At 37.8% G+C, this 16,692-nt stretch overlaps 1 protein-coding gene across 1 annotated transcript in view; it reads left to right on the top strand.

Annotated features, from left to right (window-relative positions):
• The window catches only part of LOC121373319, a 16,217-nt gene extending 18 nt beyond the window's left edge, over positions 1–16,199 (top strand). The window contains exons 1-2 of the mRNA XM_041499886.1: positions 1–75; positions 11,948–16,199. The exon at positions 1–75 is cut by the window's left edge and continues 18 nt beyond it. Coding sequence (XP_041355820.1) covers positions 12,079–15,672 — 3,594 coding nt within the window. The 5' untranslated portion in view covers positions 1–75; positions 11,948–12,078 and the 3' untranslated portion in view covers positions 15,673–16,199. The remainder of the gene's footprint in view (positions 76–11,947) is intronic.
• Positions 16,200–16,692: the final 493 nt, after the last annotated feature.

The following is a 16,692-nucleotide window of genomic DNA, read 5'->3' as shown; positions in this document are numbered from 1 at the left end:
AAGTTGTCGAAGTGAACAAACGTCGTCAAAATACTGGCCACATCCACAGTAATGAATAATTAATGTGCGGGAAAGGTACACAATTAATCTTTTCATGCTATAGCAAAACTGGTTATTACCTATGATAGATATTTGCCATCTGTTTTAATAATGCTTTGTGGGTGACCGATGCTATTTGCAACACGCCCAATGTCAATTTTAAAACATAAAAGGGAACCAAAACAGACCCAAACAATTATAAAGGAATTACCGGCAAGACTTCCGAACGTTCCAGTATTCAGTTCATCCAGGCTTAAGTTTAGACTTGGGATTAGTGATAGTATTAGCATGCATACTGGAAACGTTTGGAAGTCTTTCTGAATTAGTGTAAGTTTAGGGTTAGGGTCAGGCTTAGTTATATACAATACCATTTTAAACATTTTGTTCTATAAAAGCAACATAATCTTTATATTTCATAATCCAGTATCACTACATTTTGCCTTTGAAAATTTAGACATTTTGACTATTCTTTGTAAAATTTCCTCCAATACGGTGCTTTAATTGGTGCTTTTGGTAGAAATATAGCACAGACGACACAATGAGGCATTATGGGACTAAAGGTTTGTTTTATTCCGTAAACACTCGGTTCATTCTGTCAAAATACACGCTATGAGATTTAAAAGTATTAAAATGCAGTCTCACTTGTTGATCCACTGCGTGGCCAAGTGGATACAGTGCTCGGCTACAGTCCCAATGGTCTGGAGTTCGAATCCAGACTCTAGCACTTGATATTGCTTATTCAATACCCCAAATAGTAGTTATGAATATATACAATATTTACGGAAAGAATATAGTAGGACTTTCCTTTGGCAATGTCACATATAAAGAACATCAAAAATACTTATCATAAATAGGGTTAGTGACAGTGCTAAAGGAAAGTCCTTCCTTTTTAATTGCAGGTGTTGCAAAAATGCAGCATACTGTTTGCAAATCGAATATAATAATTGAAGAAAAAAAACGGGGCATAAAAATCATGAAAGTTTAGCAGGTGAGGTCATGTGACATGCACCAAATGTTAATTCATCGTCCTCCATTATTATTAAATTTCTAGTCAAGTGGACCCGATATCAATATCAGTAATTTTAAGAAGAAGAAAAAAATTACTTCATAAAGTTAATGGTTTTAGCAGTTTGTAAAGTTTCATATAAATTTTAGATACTTATCTGTCTGAACTTTATTGGTTATGAAAATGATCCCGAACTGTGAAGAAAAACCTCACAAATTTGTAGTACTTACTTAGTTACTAACTAGTACAAATATATCTCTATGTTAGCCAACCTGTTTATGCAGTTTTAGGGCATCAAGAATTTTTATAAAATCCACTAGCCTAGTGATTTTTAATATTTACTAGCCACGGATAAAAATTCACTAGCCCAACTTTACTTGAAGTTTAAAATACAATTTTACTAAATCATAGTAAAAAATCAGATATGTCATTGTCACCGAGAGAGAGAGTGATTAAATACACTAACGTTGGGGGTTGAGGGTAGGATATTTATATTTACAAAATAGACAACTGCAACATTTGACAAAAATGTTTCACTAGCCATCAGGCATGGCAATAGTAGTTATTTACTAGCCCAGTATTATATATCACTAGCAATGGGAGTGGGGTTACCATAATCTAGAAGCCCTGAGTTTTCATAGGCTTTTGAGAAAGCTTTTGATACATGATCAACCATAGTGAAAAACTATTAATGAAATTAATTAGTAAAATGTAGCTTTGTAACATTAATTCACTCTATATAACTGTACATTTCAAATTAAAATGTCAGCAGGTACATCACCCATGTTCTGTCCTGGTCATGGTATCATGCAGGGTTATGAGTTACACCCCATTACCGTTTAAAGGTGCAAACCCTAGTTTAAGTGAGTGAAAATGTAGGGCTTCTAAAATGTTTACAAAATCCACTAGCCATGGGATCAGTGATTTCAAAAATTTACTATCCACAATTAAAAATTCACTAGCGATAATTTACTTAATACAGTTTTACTAATAGTAATAATCAGATGTTACCTAAAGAAGAAGAGAGATTAAAAACACTAAGATGGGGGGGGGGGGCAGGGTATTCATATTTACAAAATAGACTTAAATACAACATTTGACAACTATTTTTCCACTAGCCGTCGAGCATGGCAATAGTAGTTATTTACTATCTTCAGACCAACATTGAATATCACTATCCATGGGAGTGAGGCTACCATAATCTAGAAGCCCTGGAAAATTATAACTAAGTTTAACTAATCTACGAACCTGCAACACACATTTGTCCACGGTTATAACATTTTTAAAATTATTAAAAGTGGATTTTGGGGTATTGCTAAAACTTGGATGACCAGAACCATGTCAGGTGTACATGAATTAATATTCTAAGTAATAAAATGTAAGTAGTTTAATTTAAATTATCAAAAATGGCTTTATTAATATTGAAAAATATGTTGTAATGTTTAAAACTAGGGTCTGTCATGCAAACAATGTCAGGCCACCAATCTGTGCCATCTTGTCAACCGGGTGTGCATTTTACGGTTGTCTTAGGCAAATGAAAACAATGTCAGGACACCAATCTGTGCCATCTTGTCAACCGGGTGTGCATTTTACGGTTGTCTTAGGCAAATGAAAACAATGTCAGGACACCAGTCTGTGCCATCTTGTCAACCTGGTGTGCATGTTACGGTTGTCTTAGGCAAATGAAAACAATGTCAGGACACCAATCTGTGCCATCTTGTCAACCGGGTGTGCATTTTACGGTTGTCTTAGGCAAATGAAAACAATGTCAGGACACCAATCTGTGCCATCTTGTCAACCGGGTGTGCATTTTACGGTTGTCTTAGGCAAATGAAAACAATGTCAGGACACCAGTCTGTGCCATCTTGTCAACCTGGTGTGCATGTTACGGTTGTCTTAGGCAAATGAAAACAATGTCAGGACACCAGTCTGTGCCATCTTGTCAACCGGGTGTGCATTTTACGGTTGTCTTAGGCAAATGAAAACAATGTCAGGACACCAATCTGTGCCATCTTGTCAACCGGGTGTGCATTTTACGGTTGTCTTAGGCAAATGAAAACAATGTCAGGACACCAATCTGTGCCATCTTGTCAACCGGGTGTGCATTTTACGGTTGTCTTAGGCAAATGAAAACAATGTCAGGACACCAATCTGTGCCATCTTGTCAACCGGGTGTGCATTTTACGGTTGGTTGTCTTAGGCAAATGAAAACAATGTCAGGTAAGTTAAAACCTTATCGACAGTCGTCCGCCTGGCGACAGAAATTTTGCACATTCGTTACATCGTATCATTTCAGAATGTCTGTAAAACGACCAAAAAGTTAGTTTTGACAATAATTCAATTGAGTCAATTGACTGGTGTAATATGCAGCCAAACCAATACGTGTTTTCTGGGGAAATTTGTGGACCAAGCACTCTATTAAAATAAAAAGTAGTCTGAACACTTGTCGATTTTGTTTACCAGCATGCAGCTACATTGGGAGTGTTTGATTGGGACTATCGGAATTCAGTTTAAACTATTATTACAATGAAACCAATCAAGCAAAAGTGAACCAAAGCTCTATGTAGTTGTTGAAAATTGCTCCATCATTGTTTTAGAGCATGGCATAGATTGTGATAACTGAAGTGTGTGTGGGGGGGGGGGGGGGGGGGGGGGGGGGGGGGTGTGGGGCACACAATCTCTTGCAGCAGGCACAAGCCAGATCTTAGATGAAAAAAACGTGGGGCAGATCCCTCCTTCCACGGCCACCCTGCTTTCTACGGGCTTGTATCTATACTTTGTGTGGTGTTTTATTATAGATAAACTTACTAAAGTGTCATGTTTTTTAATAGATCACATTCACAGACATCCTAAAAATTAAGTCTCATAGACAATGTGGATGCTTCACCTCCCCCCCCCCTCCCCCCCCCCCACCCTCCCCCCCCATTAGGGTCTCCATGAGTACTCGAGCACGGGTCGAGTCTAGCAAGACTCGAGTCCATTCACAGGACTGGATTACCTGTACAAGTAAGACAATGTAGAGCATTAACTTCAGTAGTAACTATTCAGTAATACAAGTTACACAATAATCATATGATTATGTGCTAGTTTCTCTTTTTAATCTGGCCGTTCATCCTTCACAATACTGAACGTATCAAACAGTTCTAAATGCAATTAAATAGCATAATGTATGATTCATGTTCAGCGCTGGAATTAAGCTGCATATATTTTACCTTATTCTTTAGTCTCACTATCATCTATAGAGTAAGTGTTGGGTACTCGGGTCAGGGTTGAGTTTGACCCTCAAGTACTCAAGTCCAATATTTTGGACTCGTGGAGGCCCTATCCCCCCCCCCCCCCCCCCATAAAATACTGGCTAAACCATTGACTCGCAAACAATTAATGCCTTTTTTATGATTTTGAAAGATCATAAATTGGAAATAAACATCATTATAATTGGTTTGGTTTTATGTTGTCAGCTGTGCTATTTATTATCTGGTTATTGTTCAAGTTACATGCTTGTATTACTAGTGATAGAAATAAGTGGAATGTTTCACTAGTCCACCGGACCAGTACATCCACAAATATTCTTGTCCATCAATAGTTTTACTTATCCAAATAAGTTGTTGGTTTTATTCAAGAGCAATGACAATGTTTTTGATTGCTCAAAATTTACTTGTCCACTGGACAACCACTAAGGTACATTTGGCTTGTCCCAGCAGATTTTCACTTGTCATGACAAACGAATAAGTGCTTATCTCGAACACTAAATACTTTCTTGCAAAACTGTCTACACTTATACTTAACAAAAAGATACAAATATTTCTTGGAGTTTTTCTTTTTACATTCATTAAAAGTATGACTGCATATTATGTTTCTTAATCAAACAATTTTACCATTATGATCATTCATTTACAAGAAAATTTATAACACATGACAATTGTTATAATATATATCCATGTTCCAAAAATTGTAATCCATTAGCATTGATTGTCAAAGACACCATTTTATAAATTGCCTAAAATTATTTTTAGCATTTTTATAAATACGCAAACATAAAAATCTATATGTTTTGATAAAACACTGAATAGTCTGTTTGTTTTTTAAAGTTCTGGCTGTAATTATGTTGACTTACCGAAATGTGTGACTTAATTTGCTAATATTTATGGTTGATAAAACAGTTCTTGACTCTTACGTGGGAAACTTTGCTGCATTACTGGCAATTTAGTACCGGTATTCATTTGAAGGGTAGAAATAAAAACAAAAAGCTGGCTAGCTAATTGCATAACAACTACCTGTTTATAAACATTTGATATACTTTAGAGCCAAATTGCGTGTGCCCATTGAAACCGACCTACACAGTGTATACCAAGTACATTATATTAAAAAAAAAACTTTTGTTTTTAAATTTGGACAATTCAAAACTTGCATGGGCAAGTTAAAGTGTTAACATGATTTTCCCGAATGGCAAGTCCAAAAAACTTACCAAGTGCACACCCTGGTCAAGCTCTTCAAACAATGGCAAAATGTATACACTTTGTGTACATTATCTACCAGTATTTAACTACAGTGAAACTCCTTGAAATCGGACAACCTCGGGACCAAGTAAAATGTACAGTTTTAAGAGGTTTCTGGTTTAGAGAGGTTCTTCTGTACAGATATTTTAAAAGGGACCATGAAAAACATCCGGTTTTGAGGGAATTCCAGTTTACAGAGGGTCTGGCTTTGAGAGATTTCACTGTATATATATATATTGTGGTTTACATATACACTTCTAGCAATTGAGGAAGAACTAAAAACAATTTGTATTTTTCAATGGTAAGCTTTCTGGCTGGATTTTGCCAATGTTATTTTGCAATATAGTGCAGCTGAGATGTAAATGTTCTCAATTGTGGAGTGAAAATAAATAAATTAAATTAAATTAAGTTGGGCCATAACATGGAATGTAAATATCAATACTTTGCTTCAAAATTGTAAAGATTAAATATGCTGTCCAGTACATGTAGCATGGTAATCATGTATTTTGTCATTATTTTTAATATTTTTAACCAACCACATAATAGTCCTGTAGCAGAGGCTGAAAAAGAGCCCTAGGTTTTTTAGTAACTGGGGCCGATAGTATAACATTTTGTAACACAAGATGACATTTTTTAGTAACTGGGGCCGATGGTATAACATTTTGTAACACAAGATGACATTTTTTAGTAACTGGGGCCGATAGTATAACATTTTGTAACACAAGATGACATTTTTTAGTAACAGGGGCCAATAGTATAACATTTTGTAACACAAGATGACATTTTTTAGTAACTGGGGCCGATAGTATAACATTTTGTAACACAAGATGACATTTTTTAGTAACTGGGGCCGATAGTATAACATTTTGTAACACAAGATGACATTTTTTAAAGTTGGTGCGAACAAGATGGCACTGGTTTTCAAAGTGGCTTCCAGTCCATCAATACAATTGTATTCATAATCTTCAGAACTACAAAACTTAGAAATGTAATCTTTGTGTAAATTATTTGTAATAGTGTCAGATATTGGGTTAACAACTATTCAAATTGGCTGGCTAAAATGGCTGTATTTTTGGTATGACAATTTAATAATAATTTTGTAATGTTTTAGAAAAAGCAAACTTCATGTCAAATGTCCGGTTTCAGATTGTTGATAAGTATAGATAGCATTTTTTGAAAATTACTAAATTGAACATAGCTGCATATTGTAAATGATTGTCTAAAATAATATACCAAGATGGCAGTTATAATTATTATGTCCATCCATTTGGTAGAAGAGCACAGTTATTTGTGAATCTTTAATTGAGATTTATCCATGCCAGCCCCTAGCATCCTAAATGGCCACCTATGTTTTAAAATAAAGAAAGATGCAGGTACTTTTAGTCTCAAGAAAATTACTAATATGGTCATAATTATAAAGAGAACTCATTCTAAATATTTTGAGTTAAATTGTTTTTACTTTTCAAAATGTGTCTCCAAACTGCATGATTTTGAGTGCATTTCTGACTTGTAATGTTCACATGCATACAAACCACACCCAAGCAGGAGTTGCATATATTTATGAAAACTTTGCTCATGAAACCTTAAAAAAATCCTCATTTCAGTACAGGTTTAGCTATTAAATTTTTCACAAATTCTGCTTTGTTTTAAAATGACCCAAACTGGTACACGCCCTACTTGTGTCACAAGTGAAATCCAGTGCCTCATTACAGCTAAACAGTTTGCACTCCTGGTGGAAAACCATATGTAATTTTTAAAAATAACTCATCGACTATCACTAAGCTTAAGAATGTACTTCATATTACAATGGGGCGGGATTTAGCTCAGTTGGTTGAGTGCTCGCCTGAGGTGATTGCATCACAGGATTTGACCACCTCAGTGGATGCATTCAACTGGTGGCGAGACGTAGCCCAGTGGTACACCACTAGCTCGATGTGCAGTCGGTCTGGGATCTATCCCCATCGGTGGGCCCATTGGGCTATTTCTTGTTCCAGCCAGTGCACCACGACTGGTGGTATATCAAAGGCTGCGGTATGTACTACCCTGTCTGTAAAATAATGCATATAAAAGGTCCCTTGCTGCTAATCAAAAAGAGTAGCCCATGAAGTGGCGACAGCGGGTTTCCTCTCTCATCTGTGTGGTCTATAACCTTATCTGTGTGGTCTATAATCATATGTTTGATGCCATATAACCGTAAATTAAATGTGTTGAGTGCATCGTTAAATGAAACATTTCTTTCTTTCTTTTTTTGCATTCAACTGATTGGGTTATCTTCTCGTTCCAACCAGTGCAACACAACTGGTTAAAGGCTGTGATATGTGTTTTCCTGTCTGTGAATGACTGAATGTTTAGCAAAGCTCCAGCAGGATAGAACATGAGGGCAGTGCATAAAATGATCACTATGTGTTGAACCTACTACTTTCCGTACCTATATCAGTATACAAACCAGTTATCTTCCAGTACACTGTCAGATTCACTATCAACTGAAGTAGCTTGTGTTGGTAGATCTGCACGCAAAACAGAATCATCTGGTGCATCTCTTGGAGACACAGCCAGTGCACCATGACTGGCATATTAAAGTCTGTGGTATGTACTACCCTTTCTGTGGGATGGTGCATATTAAAAGATCCCTTGCTGCTAATTGAAAAGAGTAGCCCATGAAGTGGTGATAACAATTTTCCTCTCTCAATATCTGTGTGGTCCTTAACCATATGTCTGACGCCATATAACCGTAAATAAAATGTGATGAGTGCGTCGTTAAATAAAACATTTCCTTCCCTCCTCTTGGAGACATTTCCTTATGTACATGTATCTGCTTGTTGCTATGAAAGGTTGTCCATTGTCACGGCATGAGCACTTTGAAGCACAAAAATGGCCAGGATGTTCTGGATCAATGGAAGCAAATAGAGCTTGTTTCATCAGTTATATACTAGTAAATGTAATTTAAGCATTTTCTCAAAATGAAACTTGGTGGCATTCTAATGCATAGGTTTATCACTGTGTCAACCAGTAGAGACATTGACTAATGCAATATGCATGGCTAGGTGTCTTCAGTTGGTGGCTGTTTCTGTGCAAGAACACCATTCTTATTGACAATGTCACACTGAAGATTATTAATCAAGACACATTCAGCGTACCCAACAAATCTGGTGGCTGCCATATTTGATTCCTAATACAATATTGTTTTGTTCCCAGGTTCCGTATGATTAAAACTTCAACTGTCCTCACCATTATGCTTTTTTCCATGACCCTTGAAAGAGCCCATGGTGCCATAGGCCCTATCTAGTTAGACAGCACAAATAAATCATGATATAGTACTGCTTATTCGTTAGCTAGTCATATAAAGCATGTACTAATGTATATTGGGTATGACTTGCATATCTTCCTTCATTGCATGTGAGGAGATACACACACATTTTCTTTATTCCAACTGTACTACGACGACAGTAGCAATACAAGAATATCACTGTCTGGACTGTTTGTAACAATGTGTTATGTCCATTTTCCTGCAGTCTATAGTATGTAGCACATTTCAAGAGTCGGCATAATTTGTGATTGCAGTATATACTGACTTTACTACTGCCATCTATTTTAATCGTTGTTTGTCTTGTCCTGTTCATCACTGAGACACCATGTTTTTGTGCCGTTCTGACTGATACCTAGATATTTCACCCTGTACTCTGACTGTATAAACATTAAATTTTGTTGGATTGGTCTAATAATACAACCAGAGTGAAGGAAATACTATTATATTTCCTCACAATCTCGGAAACACATGGGATATTGTTTTTGGAACAAAACATGGAGGCCACAAAATGTGTTGGTTTCCTTATTTGAAAATGCAGAATGCGCTTCGCTGAACAATCTTCCATGTGCCATTGCCAGTAAAAAAAAAGTGCTTGCAAAAAAAAAAAAAAAAAACCCACCCCAACTATGAAGACAGCTTTAAGATACACCAACAGTGGTGCCTCTACTGGTTTATGACATGTAAGACATCACCACTCCCATGGCTAGTGATAGTCAGTGTTGGGCTAGTAAATAACTACTATCGCCATGCCTGATGGCTAGTGAAAAACATGTTATCAAATACTGCATTTAAGTCTTATTTTGTAAATATGAATACCCTGCCCTCCCACCCCTCAAATCTTAAGTGTTTTTAAGCTCCATCTCCTTTAGGTGACATATCCTATTATTCATATTAGTAAAATTATATTTACTTAAAGTAGGGCTTGTGAATTTTTAATCATGGCTAGTAAATTTTTTAAATCACCGATTCCATGGCTAGTGGATTTTTTAACAATTCTGGAAGCCCTGACCACTCCCGTGCATGAATTTTGAAATCCCCCTGGGTTTGACTTTATGTGGTACCCAAGCTGATAAAACAGGTTTCATTTTCCCCAGTATTGCTGAACAACTTGGTGTGGAAGTGCCAGCCCATATAATGACCATGCCTTGACAATGGACAACCATGCATAGCATTAGGCAAGAGATATTTCAGATGACTATCTTGTGTATGTGCATCTGCTGACACAAGTTACACCATTTGATAGTGAGAAGAAACTGATACTGAATACATGTATATCAGAAGATACCTAGCATGTAAATATGAGGATGGTAGTATGTACAGCAGTGTACCCACTCTATACATTACTCTCATGAGTTTTCGTACTAGAGTTTTAATAATTATTCATTTATTTATTGTTTGGTATTGCAGCCCTCTCCATATTTTTCATTTGGTGACTAAAACATTTAATACTATCTATATAAAAATACAAATAGGCACCATCTGGCTCTTAGATGGAAAAGTTTATGTAGAGGGTTGTATTATAGTCATGGTGACTTGTGAGGGCTACTAATTGTATAACAGCAACAATATTGTCTCTGTGAGCAACGACTTTATCAATGGTATAGCATATGTACCTCATCTTGGTTTATCATTTTAGACAAACAGTTACAATTTTAGGTTACATTTTGTTTTAGAATTCTTTAAAACGTGTTATCTAAACTTATCAACCATCAAAACTAAGTATTTAATATAAAAATTGTCTATAAACACAAATTATTAGATTTTTATACCCAAAACGCTGCTACTTTGAATGTTTGGCAACCCATTACCTAACAGTATTACAAATAGCTTTAATGAACTTAGTGGCTCCATAAAGTTGAGATTTGACACCAAGAGCACATGTCTAAGTAAATTACTGTAATTTACTTACAGTAAGTGTTGTAGTTAAGGAGATAACAAATTTTAATGATGGACTGGTGGCCATTTTGGAAATTGGCTGCCATCTGCTTCACAACAACCTTAGAAAATGTCATCTTATTTTTTCATGAACTGTACCACAGAGATTAATTCCATCCATAGTGACACATGTTATACTTCCAGCCCTGGTACACTTCACTGGCCTCTGCTGCAGTAACATTTGAAACCAGTTGGTAGATGTTCAGATTAAATACATTACATACATGTAAAAGCTGGCTTGAAATATTAATAGTTGATGTCTGGAATTAGCAGTTTCCTCAGAATGCTTGTTAAATTAAAATTAGTGTCCGGAGTAATTATTGCTGCACTGGTAGTAGAGGTAAGTTACGGCTGCAGAAATGAATTATGGATATGGGCTGACTTTTGTGGTGTGCTGTGTATTGTAACATGTTGTGTGCTGTGTATTGTAACATGTTTTGTGGTGTGCTGTGTGGTGTGCTGTGTATTGTAACATGCTTTGTGGTGTGCTGTGTATTGTAACATGTTTTTTGGTGTGCTGTGTATTGTAACATGTTTTGTTGTGCTGTGTATTGTAACATGTTGTGTGGTGTGCTGTGTATTGTAACATGTTGTGTGGTGTGCTGTGTATTGTAACATGTGTGGTGTGCTGTGTATTGTAACATGTTGTGTGGTGTGCTGTGTATTGTAACATGTTGTGTGGTGTGCTGTGTATTGTAACATGTTGTGCTGTGTATTGTAACATGTTGTGTGGTGTGCTGTGTATTGTAACATGCTTTGTGGTGTGCTGTGTATTGTAACATGTTTTGTGGTGTGCTGTGTATTGTAACATGCTTTGTGGTGTGCTGTGTATTGTAACATGTTTTGTGGTGTGCTGTGTATTGTAACATGTTTTGTGGTGTGCTGTGTATTGTAACATGTTTTGTGGTGTGCTGTGTATTGTAACATGTGTGCTGTGCTGTGTATTGTAAAATGTTGTGTGGTGTGCTGTGTATTGTAACATGTTTTGTGGTGTGCTGTGTATTGTAACATGTTGTGTGCTGTGCTGTGTATTGTAACATGTTTTGTGGTGTGCTGTGTATTGTAACATGCTTTGTTATACAGACTGCAATTACTTTTATGTACATACAAATAAATTTGTTCAAAGAAAATACTGTTATAATATTATTGTTTCTCTCTTTACAGTCAGAAGATCACACCATTATACTGACTGACATTTATCAAAGGAAATGCAGGTGGCTTTGATGCAGCTTAAAGTGACAACTAGAAAAATGATGGCTGTTTAACATCTCTTAAATTAGGTACATTTAAGCGAAATGGATACAGGACCACCAAATGTATTGGATCAGCAAATGATTGGGAATTCATCAGAGGATCGATCCTGGAGAACTGATTCGAAAGTAACCACTGACAGTGTCTCATTTTCAGATACATCTCAGAATATAATCAAAATACAGAGAAGGGAAAATAACTACTTTTTGGCAAAGAAACTGGTTTCTAAAGATGACAGTTCAGGAGATGGTTCATCATCAGATGCAGAAGATTCAGACAGTGATTCGCTAACAGACCAAGGCCTGACTGTGTCATTTTCTACTCCAGACATCTCACAAGCTGAAGCTTTGAAGAAAGACCAGCCTGGCAGTTCTTGTACCCATAAAGAATGTCCAAGCCCACATACATCTTCATTGGTTAGATCACAGCCGTATTCCAACAGTGATGTGATTCAGCGTAATGTTTCTTCACATAACACTGTTTCTGACCAATCTTTCACTGGCGACTCCGGTTCCGATGAGGATTCTGCAATTGAAGAATCAGACTCGACTTCTCCTGCTGTAAAAACGTCACAGCTGAATACTCCACGAAATGACTTGCATTCACATTTCCAGCCGCATGTCGATGGTACATATTCTGAAATGAGTTCATCCAACAAAGGCCCAAACTGGAATTTTTCAGCTGTGAAAAGAGGTTATGGAAATGTTCAGAAAGGTGAATTTTGTCATAAGAAATTTTCTCACAGTAGTTATGCTCAGATTAAATCGAAACAAGGTAACCATTTTGATGCTGATGACCATTCTGCAGAGGAAGGGTCAAATGTGTCTCTTCTAGTCAAAAATGAACCACAGGCCGACTTGGTCGAAAGTGACCAAGCTTCACAGTGTCTAACCAGTCAATCTGTTTTGCCGTCACGTGACTTGTACAGCAGTAATCAGAAACCGTCTTCACAGAACCATTCAACATCCACAGGTCATGGTGATGCTGACGTGCAGACAGTGAATACTACCTCAGTCAGTTATTCTAGTGACCCTAGGAGACTCGCTTCTCAGGTCTCTTCAGCAGTCGATGGGAATTTATCAACAGACTCTGAAGACCAAAGTGATGAAAATGTATCACAAAAAACAAAATCTGTTTCTTTTGAAGCAGATTATCTCAATAATTCTAATGTCAAGTCCACCAATACCAAACTACCTCCAGCATTTCCACCTGATTGGAAGACTGTGTATGCCAGACGGGCTGCTAATCTGTCCTCCTACATGGAATCTATGTATGCAAGACTTTTAGCTCAAAAACCCTCATCCGTGTCGAAGAATAAAAAATCTTTTAGCAAAGTAACATCTGAAAATCTTTTATCTGTTGACGAATCTGCTAATGAGGAAAACATGAGTGAAGATTCTTATGTGGAAGATGATAAAGATTCAAGAAAAGAAGACGAGGAAGCTGGAAGCGGGAAAAATTATCAAAACGCTTCCTTTACTGACAATTCTGGTGTTAGCACCTGTAGAGCCACAAGATCCTCAGATTCGGAACAGAAGTCTTACAATACTGCATTGGCTAGGGAAGTACCCTTGAAAGAGAGATCTCCTAGAAAAAGAGTTTATAGAAAGCATGAGAGGGATTGTGGTAACAATTTAAGTGAAGCTCGTCAGTCACATGCTTGCACTAAAGTAGATCCTGATTCTGTAGAAATGTCATCAAATCATTCAAATGGTTCTGAGGATTCATCTTCCACAGGTGGTGAATCTGATAAAGAATTGCATATAAGTGCTGTAGATAATAAGCCATTAGGAAAGAATATGTGGAACAGAAAAACTTTGATACCCAACACGTCAAAGAGAAGACCAGCTGCCAACTGTGCTACTAAATATGGCTCATTGTCTGAATGCAGTTCCATTGTAGCATCTATCATTAATCATTCAGGTCCTGGAAAGAAAACAAAATATGAAGTACTAAAGAATGAGGACAAATCTGAAGTAAAATCTAATATACAAGGTGATTATTTTACAGGCATAAAGCGTAATCCTGCTATCCACATTTCTAGAAAGAGAAATTTGATGTCAGCATCTCAGTCTACCAATGTTAATCCTAGTGATGGGTTAGTTCCTCGTTTTGTTTATGATCCTCCTGTTTCCTCACTTCATTCATCTCAAAGGAAGTATCAGAGTCCAGCTGCCTCATCCACTGCTGTAAACAATGTAGATGCATTAGTATCAGAATTCTGTTATGACCCACATTTTGCTTCAGTTCATGCCTCACGAAAGCAAAATGCTAATCCACCAGGACTACCCACCAGTATGAATAATGGAGATGGTTCGGCAGCTCAATTCTGTTATGATCCGCCTGATGACTCCAGCGAGGAATGCGATTTTCACGTTTTAGTTCCTGGGGCTCCAAATGAAAGTGATATTTGTCGCAAATGTGGCAAAATATTCCACAAGAAAACCAGTATGACCGCAGACATGCAGAATGTACAGGATGCTGATGGTTATGCTAACTACCGAGTCCCCATACCTCTAGACAAGGTGTGCGTGAAACACGTGACCGTCTCCATCGGTGTGTCTGGCCTGGGAGTGTGCATAGAGTGTGGCCAGTACATCGTCAAGGAGGAGACAGTAACATGTGACTGGTGCCATGAGGTGGTCACAGAGAAAGGAGGAATTAAAGTACACATGAAGAAGCACTCGTCTGAACAGTTTCAGTGTTCTGAGTGTGGCAGATCATTCACCCGCTTCTCGCGACTCAAAATGCACAGACGGATTCACACTGGAGAGCGGCCGTACAAATGTGACATCTGCGAGAAGGCTTACGGTAACCCCGAGCACCTGCGAAATCATGTTAGAATCCACACTGGAGAGAAGCCCTACGTTTGTCAGATATGCATGAAAGCGTTCGCGAGAAGCGACCACCTGTCGAGACACGTGAAGCGCCACTCGGGTGAAAAGAACCACAAGTGTGACGTGTGTAACAAGCGGTTCGGAACGCAGTACCAGCTGCACATCCACATCCGCACGCACACGGGTGAGAAACCGTACAGGTGCGTCATGTGCGAGAAGAGGTTCTCTAGGTCTCACCACCTGAAGAGACACACCAAGACTCACTATCGTACGAAGGCTGGATCTAAAGCACGTCTTTTTGACTCGCTCGACACAAAGCCATCAGACGAGCCTGCTGTTCTGTCGCTTGACACAGTTGAAGCAAGATCTAGTGAGGAGGCCAACACGTTCTCGATGCACTCCTTTGAAACACAGCCCAGTGAAAAGTCTAGAGCCGTTTCGTTTGACGCATTTCAAACACAGCCCAGTGTAGATTCTAGAGCTGTTTCATTTGACGCATTTCAATCACAGCCCAGTGTCGATTCTAGAGCTGTTTCGTTTGACGCATTTCAATCACAGCCCAGTGTAGATTCTAGAGCCGTTTCATTTGACTCATTTCAAACACAGCCCAGTGTAGATTCTAGAGCTGTTTCATTTGACTCATTTCAAACACAGCCCCGTGTAGATTCTAAGAATCACTCATTTGGCGCTTTTATAGGAAAAGCAAGCAGAGGCAGTACAACGGATTCATTTGATTCCATTAAAGCAAAACCAAATGAACACTTTAAAACAGAGATGGGGGACATGTGTTACGACGTATAGCATGTATCGGACCATACCCATAAAATAACCACGCACGTACAGACCCGTTCACATAGACACACACACACACTGAAAAATGTTTTGTTTTAACTGTTGAGATGCCGCATTTCCTCTAATAAGCGCTGGGCTTCCAATATTTTGCTACAAAATAAACGCCGGGCCTCCAATAAACGCCGTGTAAGACAGCCAAAAACGTATTACTTCCTGGCATAATTTAAAAAAGAAAAGAAAAAAAAAGGAAGGGTTCTTTTTATCACTTCCTGTCTCAAAAAACAAAGGCCGGATCTTCACTAGGCGCCATTTCTGCGACCGTTTTGAAATGCGGTATATGGAGTTGTGTACAACATCATTAATTTTGTGGAATGCACTTAATTTTGTAGAATCAGATTTATAATTTACTAAATTGTACCTCTTTAGGTCGGGATATTCGATGGACCTACTAAAACTAGTCTAGACGGTGTTTGTAAATGTGTTATTTTTTAGCGTCCTTTAAAACATGATCGATTTACAAGCTCAACTATAGTGAATCTTTTTTGGGGGGAGGTGGGGTATTGTTGGCTTTTTGGGGGGGTGAGTGGGGGGAGGGGATCACACACCAATTGACGACAGACTATTGCCTAAAACTATGTATAATTTTCCACAAAAGATTCTCGAATCAATCGGCTTCGTAGTTGTCATATCCAATTTATTATTATCTAGAATTTCGTACTAAATTCAATCATGCCGTGGACTAAACCATTAAGACCGAGTGACTGTTTATTGCACCTCAAATTGCAGAGGGACACCGACAGACTGAAACATCCACTACCGGTTGCTATTGAAAGGGAGTCTAGTCTAATTTTTTCTCTTTGAAGTTGATGTGAGTTTACATTCGTTTTTGTTCAATTTTGTACAATTTTAGTATAGGTGCCGGCATTAACCTACCCCCTACGAACTTCGAAACGCCCCAAATATCCAGAGGTGAAGTCTAGTCTAGTCTTGTTCTGTTTGAAATATGCATATGATTTATATGAGTATACA

Source organism: Gigantopelta aegis, chromosome 5 (assembly GCF_016097555.1).
Source record: "Gigantopelta aegis isolate Gae_Host chromosome 5, Gae_host_genome, whole genome shotgun sequence".
Taxonomy (NCBI): Eukaryota; Metazoa; Mollusca; class Gastropoda; order Neomphalida; family Peltospiridae; genus Gigantopelta; species Gigantopelta aegis.
Note: the sequence above shows the minus strand (reverse complement) of the source record. Positions and strands in the feature narration are given on the sequence as shown.